Here is a 12,730-nt window from a genome sequence, read left to right on the forward strand (position 1 = left end):
AATCTCAGTCAGTCACGCGAAATCTAAGTGCAAACTGATTGAGTCATCGCTAGCCAAGAGAGTCTATCACCTCTCTCCAATTCCGTCTCGGTTGCTGAATGTCCGCTATCAGAAGTGAACCTGCGCTGGGAGACCGATATCGCTCATCCGATTTGACCAACTCACAAGGGGGCTCGAGAGAGTCATGGCAAGCAGCTGAAAACTCGACAATGGCGACTACTTCTGGACCAGGGGCTGCCCCGGCTCTGGACGCCAAACCTAACAAAGATGATGTTTCAATCACTCAAAAGATGATTTCTGCCACAACTGGTAGCATTCTCACTGCTCTGCTAGGTACGCCACCTTGCGCTATCAATTTAAGTGTCCACGAAATGATGCTAATCCTCCCTGCAGCCACCCCTCTAGATGTTGTTCGAGTCCGCTTGCAAGCTCAGTCTTCAGTCAAAAATACGTCCTCATTCGCCTCCCACACCACACACTCGTTGAAGAATGTCCCATCAGACCTTGGAGTTACTGCTTGTTGTCGGGAAGTCTTCTGGATCGGTCAAAATGCACAGATGTGTGTCGCGGTGCCTGGTGCCGGAACCATAGGCGCTACATCATCGATGACGGAATGCGCGGTAGAAGAGACTCAGCGGAGAACGTTTACGTCGACCTTGGATGGACTACGAAAGATCGCTCGAAATGAAGGAGTCTTGACGCTCTGGCGTGGACTCAGTCCCACTCTTATGATGGGCATTCCGGCAAATATTATCTACTTTGCTGGTTATGACTGGTTGCGTGCTGATGACAAGAGTCCCATCAAAGCTGTTATTCCTGACGCATATGCTCCATTGGTTGCAGGCTCGGTCGCAAGAACTGCTGCCGCGTCCGCGATTAGCCCTATTGAAATGTTTCGGACGCGATTGCAAGCCACTCCAGGCACAGGCGCAGGACATTTCAAGGCCACACTTGAGGGTCTGCACCAAATGGTTCACGCAAATGGTTACAGCTCGCTCTGGAGGGGGCTGACTCTTACCATGTGGCGAGATGTGCCTTTCTCTGGTCTATATTGGTGGGGATATGAAGAAGTCAAGAGCTATTTCATCGAGGCGCGCAAAGAAGCGTATCTAAATCGTCTGCCACATGATTTCTCATTCGCCAGTCACCAAACGCCACATGACCTTGATACCCCGACCTTCCTCGATAGTTTCATTGCAGGAGCTTCCTCTGGTTCCCTTGCAGCTTTTGTTACCACTCCTTTTGACGTGGGTAAGACACGTCAGCAAGTTTTCCGACACATGGGTGACGACGCAACAAGCACCCTCGGAGGCAATACGAAAGGGACATCGCACCCCGAACAACTTCCCTTGCCGAAATTTTTAATGCACATTTTCCGCGAAGAAGGTATGGCTGGTCTATTCCGTGGCTGGGTTGCACGGTGCCTAAAAGTTGCTCCTGCCTGCGCTATCATGATATCATCATATGAGCTTGGAAAGAAGATGGCACGGAACGTCAACGACCGGACCCGTTCTGCGGATGACGCTGTCTCTTCTGAATCGTTATAGCACAGATCTTCATGCTGTGCAAGAGTATAGCGAAACTTTCTCTGCATGCATCGAGGATCCTTTCAAGGCCTGCCCCGAAGCATACCTCGTCTGATTGCGAATTCTCACTGACAGATACGATCTCTACTCTACATTAACTGTCCGGCGATATTTGTACTTTGTCTCGGCGATTTTGCATTGGACTTGAGCCATAGACACATACCTCTTCTTGACTTTGATGTTTTTTACATCTTTATTGTTTTTCCATTTCTGCATGGCGCTGAAAAAGGGCGGGTTCGTGTTTCTGGTACAACACGGTTTCTGATTCATGTACAACATCATATCCCCGATAGAGCGACCCACGATCTTCTCTCCTTTATGTCTATACGAATCTTGTGCGATGGCCATCGAGCTGAGTATATATTCAGAATTGTATAATATCACAGTGACTGCTAAAATAAAGGTCTTTCGGGTGTACATGTGTAGCAGGAACTTTTGCAAAGATCACCCTACAAGCCCAAGATGGGATCAAAGTCTGTGCTTGCACCTGACTGATTTAGATGACAGATTGCCGATGACTACCTTGAAGTTCGTCGGATTCTGGGATGAATCTGAATCATAAGGCTGAGGGGAACGACAAGGCTGAACAAATAAGTTAGCCTGGTTTAGTTCTTGGCCTCAGCACAGCCAAGTCACCTGCCCCGGAGGAGTCAACAGTGTGTCAGATGATGGTGATTGTCGCAACTCCGATTCTTAAGAATCCAATTCTTCCTCACCTTGCAAATAACCTCTCTCCCCACTCCACAATGTCTTCGCCTCTCGGTTCCTCGAGTGAATCAGCGCATGATGGCGGTTCCCAACGGTGAGCGTCCGTTGCAAGCCGAAACGGCAGTCGAGTAAGTCAACATCGGTCTTCCCTGTCATTCGGGTTGCGAGCAGGTTATTCTCATACAGAAATACGAGTTTAGTATTGTTGCTGTTCCAGCAATAGGTGCAGATCCTGAGAAAACGTGGATTGACGAGGGTGCAACCACGCCTTGGCTTCGCACTGATCTGAAAAAGATCATCCAAAATGCACGGATGATAATGATCGACCATGGGCGATTAGGGCCTCAGGATGATCTGGAGTCCTTAGCTGACAACTTGTTGACGCAGCTTCTACTGGAACGCCAGGCGACTGTATGGGAATCACGCCCTTATCTTAGATAGCTACACTCAAGCTGATATGGAAGTATATGCCTAGAGCCCGCGGCGACCTATCTTTTTCATCTGCCATAGCACGGGTGGTCTGGTCGCCAAGACAGCGCTTGTTACAGCCAGTCAAAAGACCTCGAACGTTGAATCGATATGGTCAAGTTGCTATGGAATCGCCTTTTTGGCGACTCCGCATTTTGGCTCGAGCTATCTTTCAGCTCCCGAGTTTACCAACAGCGTACATCATTTGATGCGACTGAAACACCATATTCCCCCTGGACTGCAAGAGGTCTTCAGACCGAGACACCCAGTTTTGCTACGTCTGTGGAGCCAATTCAAGTCGATCTCAGCAGACATGAAGCTGTGGTCGTTTCTGGAGACACTGGATTCAGAGATTAGCATCGTTGACCACGAAACAGGCACGGCCGTGGAGATGCACGTTCCGATCACCTCAATCCGGTCAGGCATCCTGGATTTTGAGCACGAGAAAGTCATTCCTCTGACGGCCAACCATATGGGAACTGCTTACTTCAACGGTCAAGAGTTAACGACGCGGCTGAGTTTTATCAGTGAGCTCCAGTCATCTGTATCCATGGCTTTGATGCTATCCAAGATGAATGATGCCCCCATGGATGTTGACCAGGAAGTCATGATCCAAGTCAGTGGATTCTTTGAAGACACGGCCAGAGGTGTCAGCGATGAGACACCTCTCAAGCTTTGGTCCACAAAAGCATCGTTAAAGGATTACCTCGCGTCTGGGCCGTCGATATGCCTCAGAGATCGACTGCAAAAAACGAGTGGGATTCCTGTTGGACTTCTCGATGATTCCTCGATTAGCAGCTTTGATAGCAGGCCCACGTCTGCGCACGTGCGATCTTCAATAGATGGAACAGCAAACACCCCTGCAGCACGAATGGCGGTACGGACGAGATCTGAGCCCATTATTTCGAGGCCACCGCTCAGAGACAGCCGGAGTTTCCTGGCACCCTCCTCTCCCCGTATACATGTCACTGAGCCGCTTGGAGAGGGATACTTCGAAGTGCAGCATGAGACGGTTTCCGATTTGCAAAGCTCCGCTGAGCAGGCACCACAGTGTCCGGGAGCAGACAATGCCGACAAAAATGACACCATGTCCGCTTCCAAGCATTTGGCGTGAGTTACCTAAATTCCAGAGGACGTGGTGACCGCCAATACTGATGGTCCGCTGGTAGAACAAGCTCGTCAAACAGATATAAAGCCTTCCTTCCTGTCCCAAAGCCAGCAAGAGACAAACAAGACGAAGAAAGAGCCGAGAAGCCGAGAAGAATACCTCGATTTGACCGGCCAGAGCCGGGTAGCGAGAAGCTTCTCTGGATCCATGTGCCTTATACGCACACTGGATGGGTCCCGCCAATTCTAGCCCGAGCGTGTCGCGAGCAAGATAAGAAATCCTTGTAAGTTACCGAAGTGTGTAGTAGAAGAAGCTGTGGTCAAACTGACGCAGATGATGAATGCCGGGACAGCTTCGAGAAGCTCATGGATGAAGAGCACTGGTATTCGAACCTCATAAGAGCCCGTCATCTAGAGCCTCACGCACGTTATGTGCGGCCGGCATGCATCCATTTTAAACAAGAACCGCATACAAATTTTGGTACTCAAGAGGAGGAGCACGACCCACGATTGGCCCTATATGTGAGTTTGTCCCTACATGACCTCTGGATCAAGCTAATGATCTGCTGCTTAGGTTCCTTATGTACGTAGTAAACAATCTGGCACCAAGTTCTGGAAGTACTTGATCTAATTACTCTTTAGCTCCATTGGGACACGTACTCAAACCTGGTCCATCGACGCAAGATGGTCGAAGAACGACTGAAACAGGGGAGATTCAGACCTGTGCCTCACAATATATCAACCGCCAGTCTAGAATCGAAGCTGATCTGGAAACTACTGGGCAATGAACCTCCTATCCATATACGAAGGACGTTGGATCAGTTTGGATATCCAAACCTTAGATCGACGGTTGCGAGAGATGATGACCAGATGCTTTGGAAGAGAACGAAGAAGAAGGTTAACTTGAGCGAGTTCAACAGCGCCTTACTCGTCGAGGATAACTCGGGAAATACCGGCCCGTTCATGGACGGTAAAGTGCTCATGGTCGATCAGCTTTGGCTGTGGATAGTCGATGAAAGAACTGTAGTCACCTTCTTCCCCCACCAGGAAGCCACCACGGCCGAAGGGAAGCTCTATGAACAGTCGAACCTCTATAACAGCATTTACAACGAGCTGAATGGCGACTTGGCGAGACGATTCGAGACGGCCGGTGATCTTGCTGCCTTGATCGTGTTACATGCAGCCACCGTCCTCCTTGATCGAACGCTGCATCGCGACTTGCAGATCCTCCGCATCTTTGAAGAGTCCATCAGCATCCTGGTAAGTCTCCGCTCTCGCTTCCGAGGTAGCGCAACTTACACTCTTAGACCGAATCCATGACGAAATCGTTCAAGCGCTTTCGCAATCGTGGTTTCATCACGCGCCCTGCGGATTTCAACAAGAACGCAGATGGCAAGCCCATGTCAGCCGCTGAGCGCGAGGAACGAGACCATGAATTAGCCAGTCGCAACCGCGAAGACCTCTCCACGCTCCTGGAGTTACGAGATATCATCGACGAGCTCGGGACGATCCTCAAACTCTTGGACGTGCAAACCACAATCATCAAGACGATGTCCAGCTACTTCGAACACAAGGGTTACGGCAAGGTGTTCATGGAGACGTCCTTGTCCAGACTCGACGATTACCGTAACCAGGTCCTGGAAATGAGAGAAAATGCCTCTCTCGCTCAGAAAGCGGTGCGTTTCCGAGTTCCCCTGCCGTCAACCAAAGCTGCCTCCCAAAACTAATCAACCCTCCATCGGCTCAATCGCAGGTCGAAAATCTCCTAGACCTCAAGCAAAAGCAAGCTAACGTGGACGAGTCTCGACTTGCTCGATGGGAGGCCGAAGTTACTCAAGACCAATCCCGATCCGTGATGGTGTTTACCATCTTTACCATCATGTCAGTCTTTATACCCTCTGTCTAGTCTATCATGAGATAAGAGTATATCACTCTTGTGCTGACAACAGCTTCTGCAACTCCCTCTAGCTTTCTCCCCCTCTCATTCTTCACTTCTCTCTTCGGCATCAATGCCCGCGAATGGAGCGGGGAATCCGCAAACCTTACTCTGGGCGAAATGCTCTACATTTCAGGTAAGTTTTCCCTCAGATATATCTCTCCATCGTCACGATGCTCCCTCAACACATCCCCTGACCCCCCCCATTGCCTTTCGAAACACCCACCAAGATTTCAGCCACAGCTCTAAACAGAATCAATACAACAGGTCCCACCTCCTTCGCAATAATCACCATCGCCCTCCTCATCGCCTTCAACGAACGTCTCCGCGAAACCCTCTGGCGCGCCCAGAAGCTCATCCTCAATCTCCTCGCCGACTCACTCTTCGCCCCCGTCACGCTCGTCCAGCTACAGTGGCAAAGAATGACTGCACGGCCGACGAACAGTATCTCGGCCTCTACGTCGACGCTGGGCAGCAGTAACAGCAACAACAACGCCGAGGAGAGCGCGTCGCTTGGCGGCGGGAGCGGGGGCCCGTTCCAGCGGCGGTATCGGCGGAATTATAACGGGCAGAAACGGCAGTATACCGGGGAGGATGACTTCTGGAAGCGGCATGAGGATAAGATGATTGCGGCGCGTTTGATGGCGGTTCAGGGGAATGGAATTGAGGTGGTGGAGGGGTATAATGGTGTTGGAGGTGGGGAGGTGGAAAGGGGTGGTGATGAGAGGCGGAAGGGGAGGAGGGGAATGTTTTAGTTGGGGTTGAGATTGACAGCTAAGATGGTTGCTGTGCTGTTGGGTTTCATATAGTAGCTAGACGTTCCGCGTTCAGCTCACTTCCTCCCCAGACCCTATTCAGCATTGGGGCGTATTTGCCTTACTACCAGACCTGTATAAATGAAATTCTACGTGACAAAAGACAAGCACTTAACAGTTAAAGTAGATTTGACATCGCAGTCACCACGGCAGAACCGAGTGTTTTGAACGTAAAGTACATGGTATGGTACACAGGACTCCGTGAGAACTTTTGTGTCCAAGGTGGCGGAGTGGAGATGGTATGAGTTTGAGGTCCGATCCAATGGAGAAGAAGATAAGTGCAAAGGGGGGTAAGATCGGATACAAGGTAGGAGTAATGATTTAGAGAAGACATGCGACACATTAAAAGAAACACAAAAAAGAAACCATATATCAGGACATAACCCGGACTATGCAACAACACGCTCGAAGGAGAAACCTTTCAGAAACAAGGATACAAGGTTTAAGGTCAGGTAGAAGGCGAGGAAGGGGTAACTGAAGCGGCAAAAGCAGCTTAGAACATGCCACCGCCCATGCCGCCCATACCACCCATACCACCCATGCCAGCGGGAGCGGCAGGACCCTTCTCCTCAGGAGCCTCAACAATGGCGACCTCGGTGGTACCGAGGAGAGAGGCAACACCACTGGCGTCAACCAGAGAGGTGCGGACAACCTTGAGAGGGTCGACGATACCGGTGGCAATCATGTCGACGTACTCGCCCTTGGAGCTGTCGAAACCACGGTTGAAGTCGCCGGCGAACTCATCAGTGAGCTTGCCGACGATGACGCTGCCCTCAAGGCCGGCGTTCTCAACGATAGTGCGGGCAGGGCGGGTGATGGCGTTCTTGATGATGCTGACACCGAGCTGCTGGTCAAAGTTGGCGGTCTTGACGTTGCCAAGACCGTTGGCGGAGGCCTTGAGAAGGGCAGTACCACCACCGGGAAGGATACCCTGCTCAACAGCGGCACGGGTGGCATTCAGAGCATCGACGACACGATCCTTCTTCTCACCGACCTCAACCTCGGAGGCACCACCGACCTTGATGACGGCAACACCACCGGAGAGCTTGGCAAGGCGCTCCTGGAGCTTCTCCTTCTCGTACTCGGATGTACCGGGGTCGGCCATGACGCCGCGGATCTGCTCGCAGCGCTGGGCGATGTTGTCCTTGCTGCCCTCACCGTTGAGAATGATGGTGTCCTCCTTGGTGATGGTGATGGAGCCAGTGGATCCGAGCATGTCGGGGGTGAGCTTCTCGAGCTTGATGTCGAGCTCGTCGGTGAAGACGGTACCGTTGGTGAGGACGGCCAAGTCACCGAGGATGCTCTTGCGGTTGTCACCGAAGCCGGGGGCCTTGACGGCAGCAACCTGAAGCTGACCCCGGAGCTTGTTCAGGATGCAGACGGCAAGAGCCTCACCCTCAATGTCCTCAGCGATGATGACGAGGGGGCGGCGGAGGGTGGTGGAGGCCTCGAGGGCAGGGATGATGTCCTGGACGGCGGAGATCTTCTTCTCAGAGAGAAGGATCAAGGGCTTCTCAAACTCGACCTTCTGGGCCTTGGTGTCGGTGATGAAGTAGGGGGAGGTGAAACCGCGGTCGAAACGCATACCCTCGGTGATCTCAAGCTCATCCTCAAGGGTCTTGCCCTCCTTGACGGTGATCACACCCTCCTTGCCAACTCTCTCCATAGCAGTGGAAATGAGCTTGCCGACGTGGGTGTCACCGTTGGCGGAGATGGTAGCGACCTGAGCGATCTCCTCACCGGTGGTAATGTCACGCTTGTTTTGCTGGAGGTATTCAACGACGGCATCAACGGCAGCCTGGATACCGCGACGGAGATCCATGGGGTTGCAACCAGCAGCAACGTTCTTGACGGTCTCAGAGAAGATAGCACGGGCGAGAACAGTGGCAGTGGTGGTACCGTCACCAGCAATCTCGTTGGTCTTGGAGGCGACATCCTGGAGGAGGCGGGCACCGAGGTTCTCAAACTTGTCCTGGAGGGTGATGGCCTTGGCGACGCTCACACCGTCTACGTAAGTCAGTACAAGGATGTCCTCTCACGGACAAAAGTGAGGAAAGTGAGGTAGCAGCTTACCCTTAGTGATCTTGGGGGAGCCATAGGGAGACTCAATAAGGACATTGCGACCCTTAGGACCGAGGGTGGAGGTGACAGCCTTGGCAAGGGTGTCAACACCCTTGAGGAGCTGAGCACGAGCCTCAACGCCGAACTTGAGCTCCTAGATGGATGTTAGCAGCCGTGACTTGCCTCATCGGCGTACCCGCTTTGGCATCCTGTTGGATTGATTTACCTTGTGGGCAAAACGCTGCTGCTGCAGGTTGACACCGGAGGATCTGTAGAGAGGGGCGCGCTTGGAAGCAGCGGAAAGGACGGAGGTCCTGGAACCGAGGGCTCTCTGCATCTTGAAGGGGTGGGATTAAGAGAAGACAGGAACAGACAGAAGAGAATGATAAGATCAATCAAGCAAAGACAGCCCGATCAGAACTCTCAGAGCAAGGACGGGTAGAGAGGGAGAAGAGGTAGAGAAGAACAAAGGGGATGGAAAGACGAAGAGATGGATGGAGATGAAGCCAAAGTCTCGAAAATTTTCCAGGCGATTCTCGATCCCCGGATTGTCTTGGCTGGCAGAAGCTCCTAGAAGATCACGTGGCACCGGGTATCCGAGGGAATTGCCCCGGGTGGTCGGATGTCCGCGCCAGAACTTCCCCGAATATCGGCCTTTATTTACGAACCTCTTAAAGAGTACACAGTCCACTAGTCAAGTAGTATCCGACCTACAACCAAGCAAGTTGTGTCAGGTTCATGTGTCCTTTCAGTTAATTAGTTACATTTTCGTAGTCAAGCTTTGAGGACAGAACCATGAGCAAGGACAAATTAATTACCTGCAGCCATGAAAATCAAGGAAATACATGAAGAAAACCACCGGCTCTTAAGCACCAATAACGACCAGGGAATCGATTATCAACAGGAAGCTTCCCTGGTACAACGGCTCTGAACGAGTCAAGAGAGGCGCCTAATTGTGCATCAAGAATGATATCGTCGTCGAAGTCATACTACAAATGGACGTAATGAAGCTTAAAAGCTCAACTTAAGGGGAGGGGGCAACAATTAGCCAAGTGAATCATCATCATAGCGAAGGAGAGTATCGAATTGCTCTTGGGTATTACTTGTGTTATCCCCTGAGTATCCCATTTGCACATCAGGGTCGGTAAGTCCGTGGTAAACAGGAGGAGGATATCCAAGAGTGGTATCATTGAACCAGAAGGTTGAGGGATTGTGTCCTGTATCACCGGGCTGCGAGTGCATAAGACCACTGGCCGGTGGTAAAACACTCGAATAGAAATTCTCAGGCAGGTTGGTTGCAGAGGCATGGCCCTGAATTGGAAACTGATCAGCCCCAGCAAATTGTTGCTGTAGTGTATAGCCCGAGGCAAGGAAGGCGTCATTGGGAGTTAAATCTGTGGCAGACTCCGAGACGTTACCAGCGGAGCTTGATTGCCCTTTCGTGCATACTTGAGTATGACTAATTTTCTGTGTTTGCCGACTCTGGCGTGTCCCAGTTGACACTCAGGGGTTGAGCTCATAGTACTGGGTCCATCGAGGAATTCGGCGCCAGGGATCAACAGGCTGTCCTCTTCATCCCCCGTCTCAATAGCACCGGAATCACTTTCCAATTTGAAGCTGCGCTTTTGCTTGCGTCTTCCCCGCGAGCCGGCCGTGTTGGTTCTCTTCTTGCGTGATCTGGATGCGCTTCCCACCACATAGTCCTCATCGGAAGATGAGTCTACGTCTGCGAAGTCACTTAGTCCCAGCTCACCATCACGCTTTGACTTTGGAGTGGCCCGCTGACGCTTCGCATCTGGATAGGGCGTTTTTTTGCCGTGTAGTGCCTCCGCTTGATTACTTGAGGTACCAGCACCAAGGCCGCCACGCCGCAGAGGCGGGGGTACAGGCTTTCCAGCAGCAACCCTACGGCTGCGAAGCTTTGCCAGGTGTTGAACGATTGCTCCTTCCGTGACATTGTGACCCATAGTTGTGGCAACCTCGGTCCAGGGAATCTTCACGGACTGGGTGTTACAAACTGATTGTACCGTAAGGAGTAGAAGTTCGTTCAGGTTTTCTTCGATCGTTAGCTTATGGAATGGCCAGAGGCTGAGAAACCAGGGTATAATAGAGAGATCAGTATACCATCCCATCGTACCAGGACGCGTTTCTTAGGCCTGTTCGATGACTTGCGAGAGGAACTCATTGTATTCTATGCGAAAACTCAATATACGCACAGACTCGACCAGCCTCTAGGATATCACTTTGACAACCGCCCAGAGAGCCGGATGTACCTTGTCTAGATCAAATCAGTCTCGTGGTCCAGCTCTTGTTGATGTATCTGTGCGCAAGAAACACCTCAGTCAGCCTTCATTGTAGGGAAGACAAGCAGTAACGGGTGACATGTTTCGAGAATATGGACTGTTGCACAGATCAACGATCTCAATTAAGGAATACCCACCAAAGTAATGATTGGAGATGAGAGGGTAACAAAGGGTAAGGTGAGGTAACAGAAATTAGTAAAAGTGAGTTGAGGTGAAGGGAATTTGACTTATGGAACAGGGACCCAGCTAAAGATCACGTACTTATCACTCTGAGTAGTAATTAATGGAAAGGTTCCCGGGAAGCACAGCGCTTGAAGTGCTCAGGATCCGCAACAGGTTTTCAGCTGTTCTCAGCTAAAATTAATCTTATCACGATCTATGGGACTGCATCTAAAGGCTTGTCTTAGCGATTGTGAAAGTTATTGACGAGAAGTGAGTAAAAGTTTGAGGATATAAAGCACAGCAGTCACTTGAGCAGTCTTTTGGTACGTTTCTAACTTGGTGAGCTGTAGGCTTGGCATTTCAATAACAGTAATAGCAGGTGGGTGGCTACTGTAACAGCCTTTGCACTGCGATTACCCCCTCAACTGGATGGCCTAGGGGTTTTGAATGTCAATCGAGACAGTTAGCTGATATTGAGAGAGCGGACTAATACCACTTGCGCCCTTCGAGCTTCGAGGCTCATGGAGAATATTTAGAACTTAACCTCGATTCTTTTACTCTCCGTTGTGTACAGCATTACCCGATTAGGAAGTATTGATTCACTCCGGTCAGTGCTATGCCGGAGACGGTCAGGTGACCTGTAGCATCACGTGAATCACATGACTCGAGTTCCCGAACCTCCGAACTCGACCGTCTGCAAAGCATCACAGAGAAAGCGATACCCTCCCCCAAATCGAATCCTCTCATTCGTCTCCTACCGTCAAAATGGCATTCGCCTGGAAGTCCGCTGGTCTCACGTACGTTTTCACTCAGCTCATGTCCATTTGCTTTCCAACCATACGCCCTGGCTGACGCGATGACCGACTTTTACAGCTACAACCGTTACTTGGCCGTCGCCGCTCGCGCCGTCCGTCGCTCTCTCAAGGACGGCCCTCGTGCTGCCGCTGAGCGCCGTGGTCAGATGGATCTGCGTTTCGCTAAGTGGGAGGTTCGTATTTGGATATCCACCGGCTATTTATCGGAGTTCAATGGCACATGAGAATCTCGACTAATTCAACTTCTCTCCAATATAGAACGGCAAGCAGGGCGAGGTCAAGTCCCTTGCTCAGGCCCAGGCTGCCGCTGGTCAGGCTGAGTCCAAATAAATGATTGCTTCGGCAGAATGACCATGAAATGAAGAAGAATGGGCGCTGGTGAGAAGTTGATGAGGTCTCGGGGGTACTCTGATGCAGGAATAGACTGGATCTCTGTAGCAATATTGGCCCGTTGACCCAGTATAAATAGAAAAGACGAAAAGACTATGTCCTGCCTGCTATTATGGTTCGATCAAAGTAGACTGCCTGTTGTGCTAAACGTAAAGCTCTGGGCTCGCTTCCTGTGTCATGTATGGCCTTAAGCTCCCTCGGGACTTCTTCTGCTCGACCGGCGCGGGCTTGCGTTCCCGCAAGTTTTGCCCTGTCCGCCCGATTCCCCGCCCCCCCTCGCCCGCTCTCCAGCTACTCCTCTGATCTACCCCGGAATCAACACACTATCTCTATCTGCTACTTGATCGCCTTTGAATCTAGCAGCTGGCTGCAGATGGTT

General features: G+C 51.2%; 6 protein-coding genes across 6 annotated transcripts; 3 read left to right on the top strand and 3 right to left on the bottom strand.

The window, feature by feature from the left end:
• Positions 1-209: 209 nt before the first annotated feature.
• BP01DRAFT_301837 (putative mitochondrial carrier protein) lies at positions 210-1,547 on the top strand (the record flags this gene model as incomplete). The annotated part of the gene is made up of 2 exons (XM_025572046.1): positions 210-333; positions 394-1,547. 2 exons carry the CDS (start codon positions 210-212, stop codon positions 1,545-1,547), a joined length of 1,278 nt encoding a protein of 425 aa, XP_025429141.1.
• A 62-nt stretch (positions 1,548-1,609) lies between these two features.
• On the bottom strand, positions 1,610-2,258 carry BP01DRAFT_109444 (uncharacterized protein). The gene has a single exon (XM_025570307.1). The coding sequence runs from the start codon at positions 2,004-2,006 to the stop codon at positions 1,671-1,673; it is 336 nt and encodes a 111-aa protein (XP_025429142.1). The 5' UTR covers positions 2,007-2,258; the 3' UTR covers positions 1,610-1,670.
• Positions 2,259-2,372: 114 nt separating this feature from the next.
• On the top strand, positions 2,373-5,775 carry BP01DRAFT_301792 (uncharacterized protein; the record flags this gene model as incomplete). Its single annotated transcript, XM_025572045.1, has 9 exons — positions 2,373-2,422; positions 2,495-2,705; positions 2,770-3,872; positions 3,932-4,153; positions 4,223-4,391; positions 4,444-4,452; positions 4,512-5,129; positions 5,177-5,545; positions 5,623-5,775. The coding sequence occupies 9 exons, from the start codon at positions 2,373-2,375 to the stop codon at positions 5,773-5,775; spliced, it is 2,904 nt and encodes a 967-aa protein (XP_025429143.1).
• A 1,338-nt stretch (positions 5,776-7,113) lies between these two features.
• On the bottom strand, positions 7,114-9,018 carry hsp60 (chaperone ATPase HSP60; the record flags this gene model as incomplete). Its single annotated transcript, XM_025572037.1, has 3 exons — positions 7,114-8,627; positions 8,694-8,835; positions 8,908-9,018. 3 exons carry the CDS (start codon positions 9,016-9,018, stop codon positions 7,114-7,116), a joined length of 1,767 nt encoding a protein of 588 aa, XP_025429144.1.
• Positions 9,019-9,725: 707 nt separating this feature from the next.
• BP01DRAFT_367662 (uncharacterized protein) lies at positions 9,726-10,648 on the bottom strand (the record flags this gene model as incomplete). The annotated part of the gene is made up of 2 exons (XM_025576464.1): positions 9,726-10,117; positions 10,207-10,648. The coding sequence occupies 2 exons, from the start codon at positions 10,646-10,648 to the stop codon at positions 9,726-9,728; spliced, it is 834 nt and encodes a 277-aa protein (XP_025429145.1).
• Positions 10,649-11,911: 1,263 nt separating this feature from the next.
• On the top strand, positions 11,912-12,258 carry BP01DRAFT_261891 (ATP synthase subunit epsilon family protein; the record flags this gene model as incomplete). The annotated part of the gene is made up of 3 exons (XM_025571308.1): positions 11,912-11,943; positions 12,020-12,134; positions 12,220-12,258. Coding segments are annotated over 3 exons (186 nt in total), but the record flags the coding sequence as incomplete, so codon positions are not given.
• Between the last annotated feature and the right edge of the window lie 472 nt (positions 12,259-12,730).

The sequence above is a fragment of the Aspergillus saccharolyticus genome (genome assembly GCF_003184585.1).
Source record: "Aspergillus saccharolyticus JOP 1030-1 unplaced genomic scaffold BP01scaffold_29, whole genome shotgun sequence".
Classification (NCBI taxonomy): domain Eukaryota; kingdom Fungi; phylum Ascomycota; class Eurotiomycetes; order Eurotiales; family Aspergillaceae; genus Aspergillus; species Aspergillus saccharolyticus.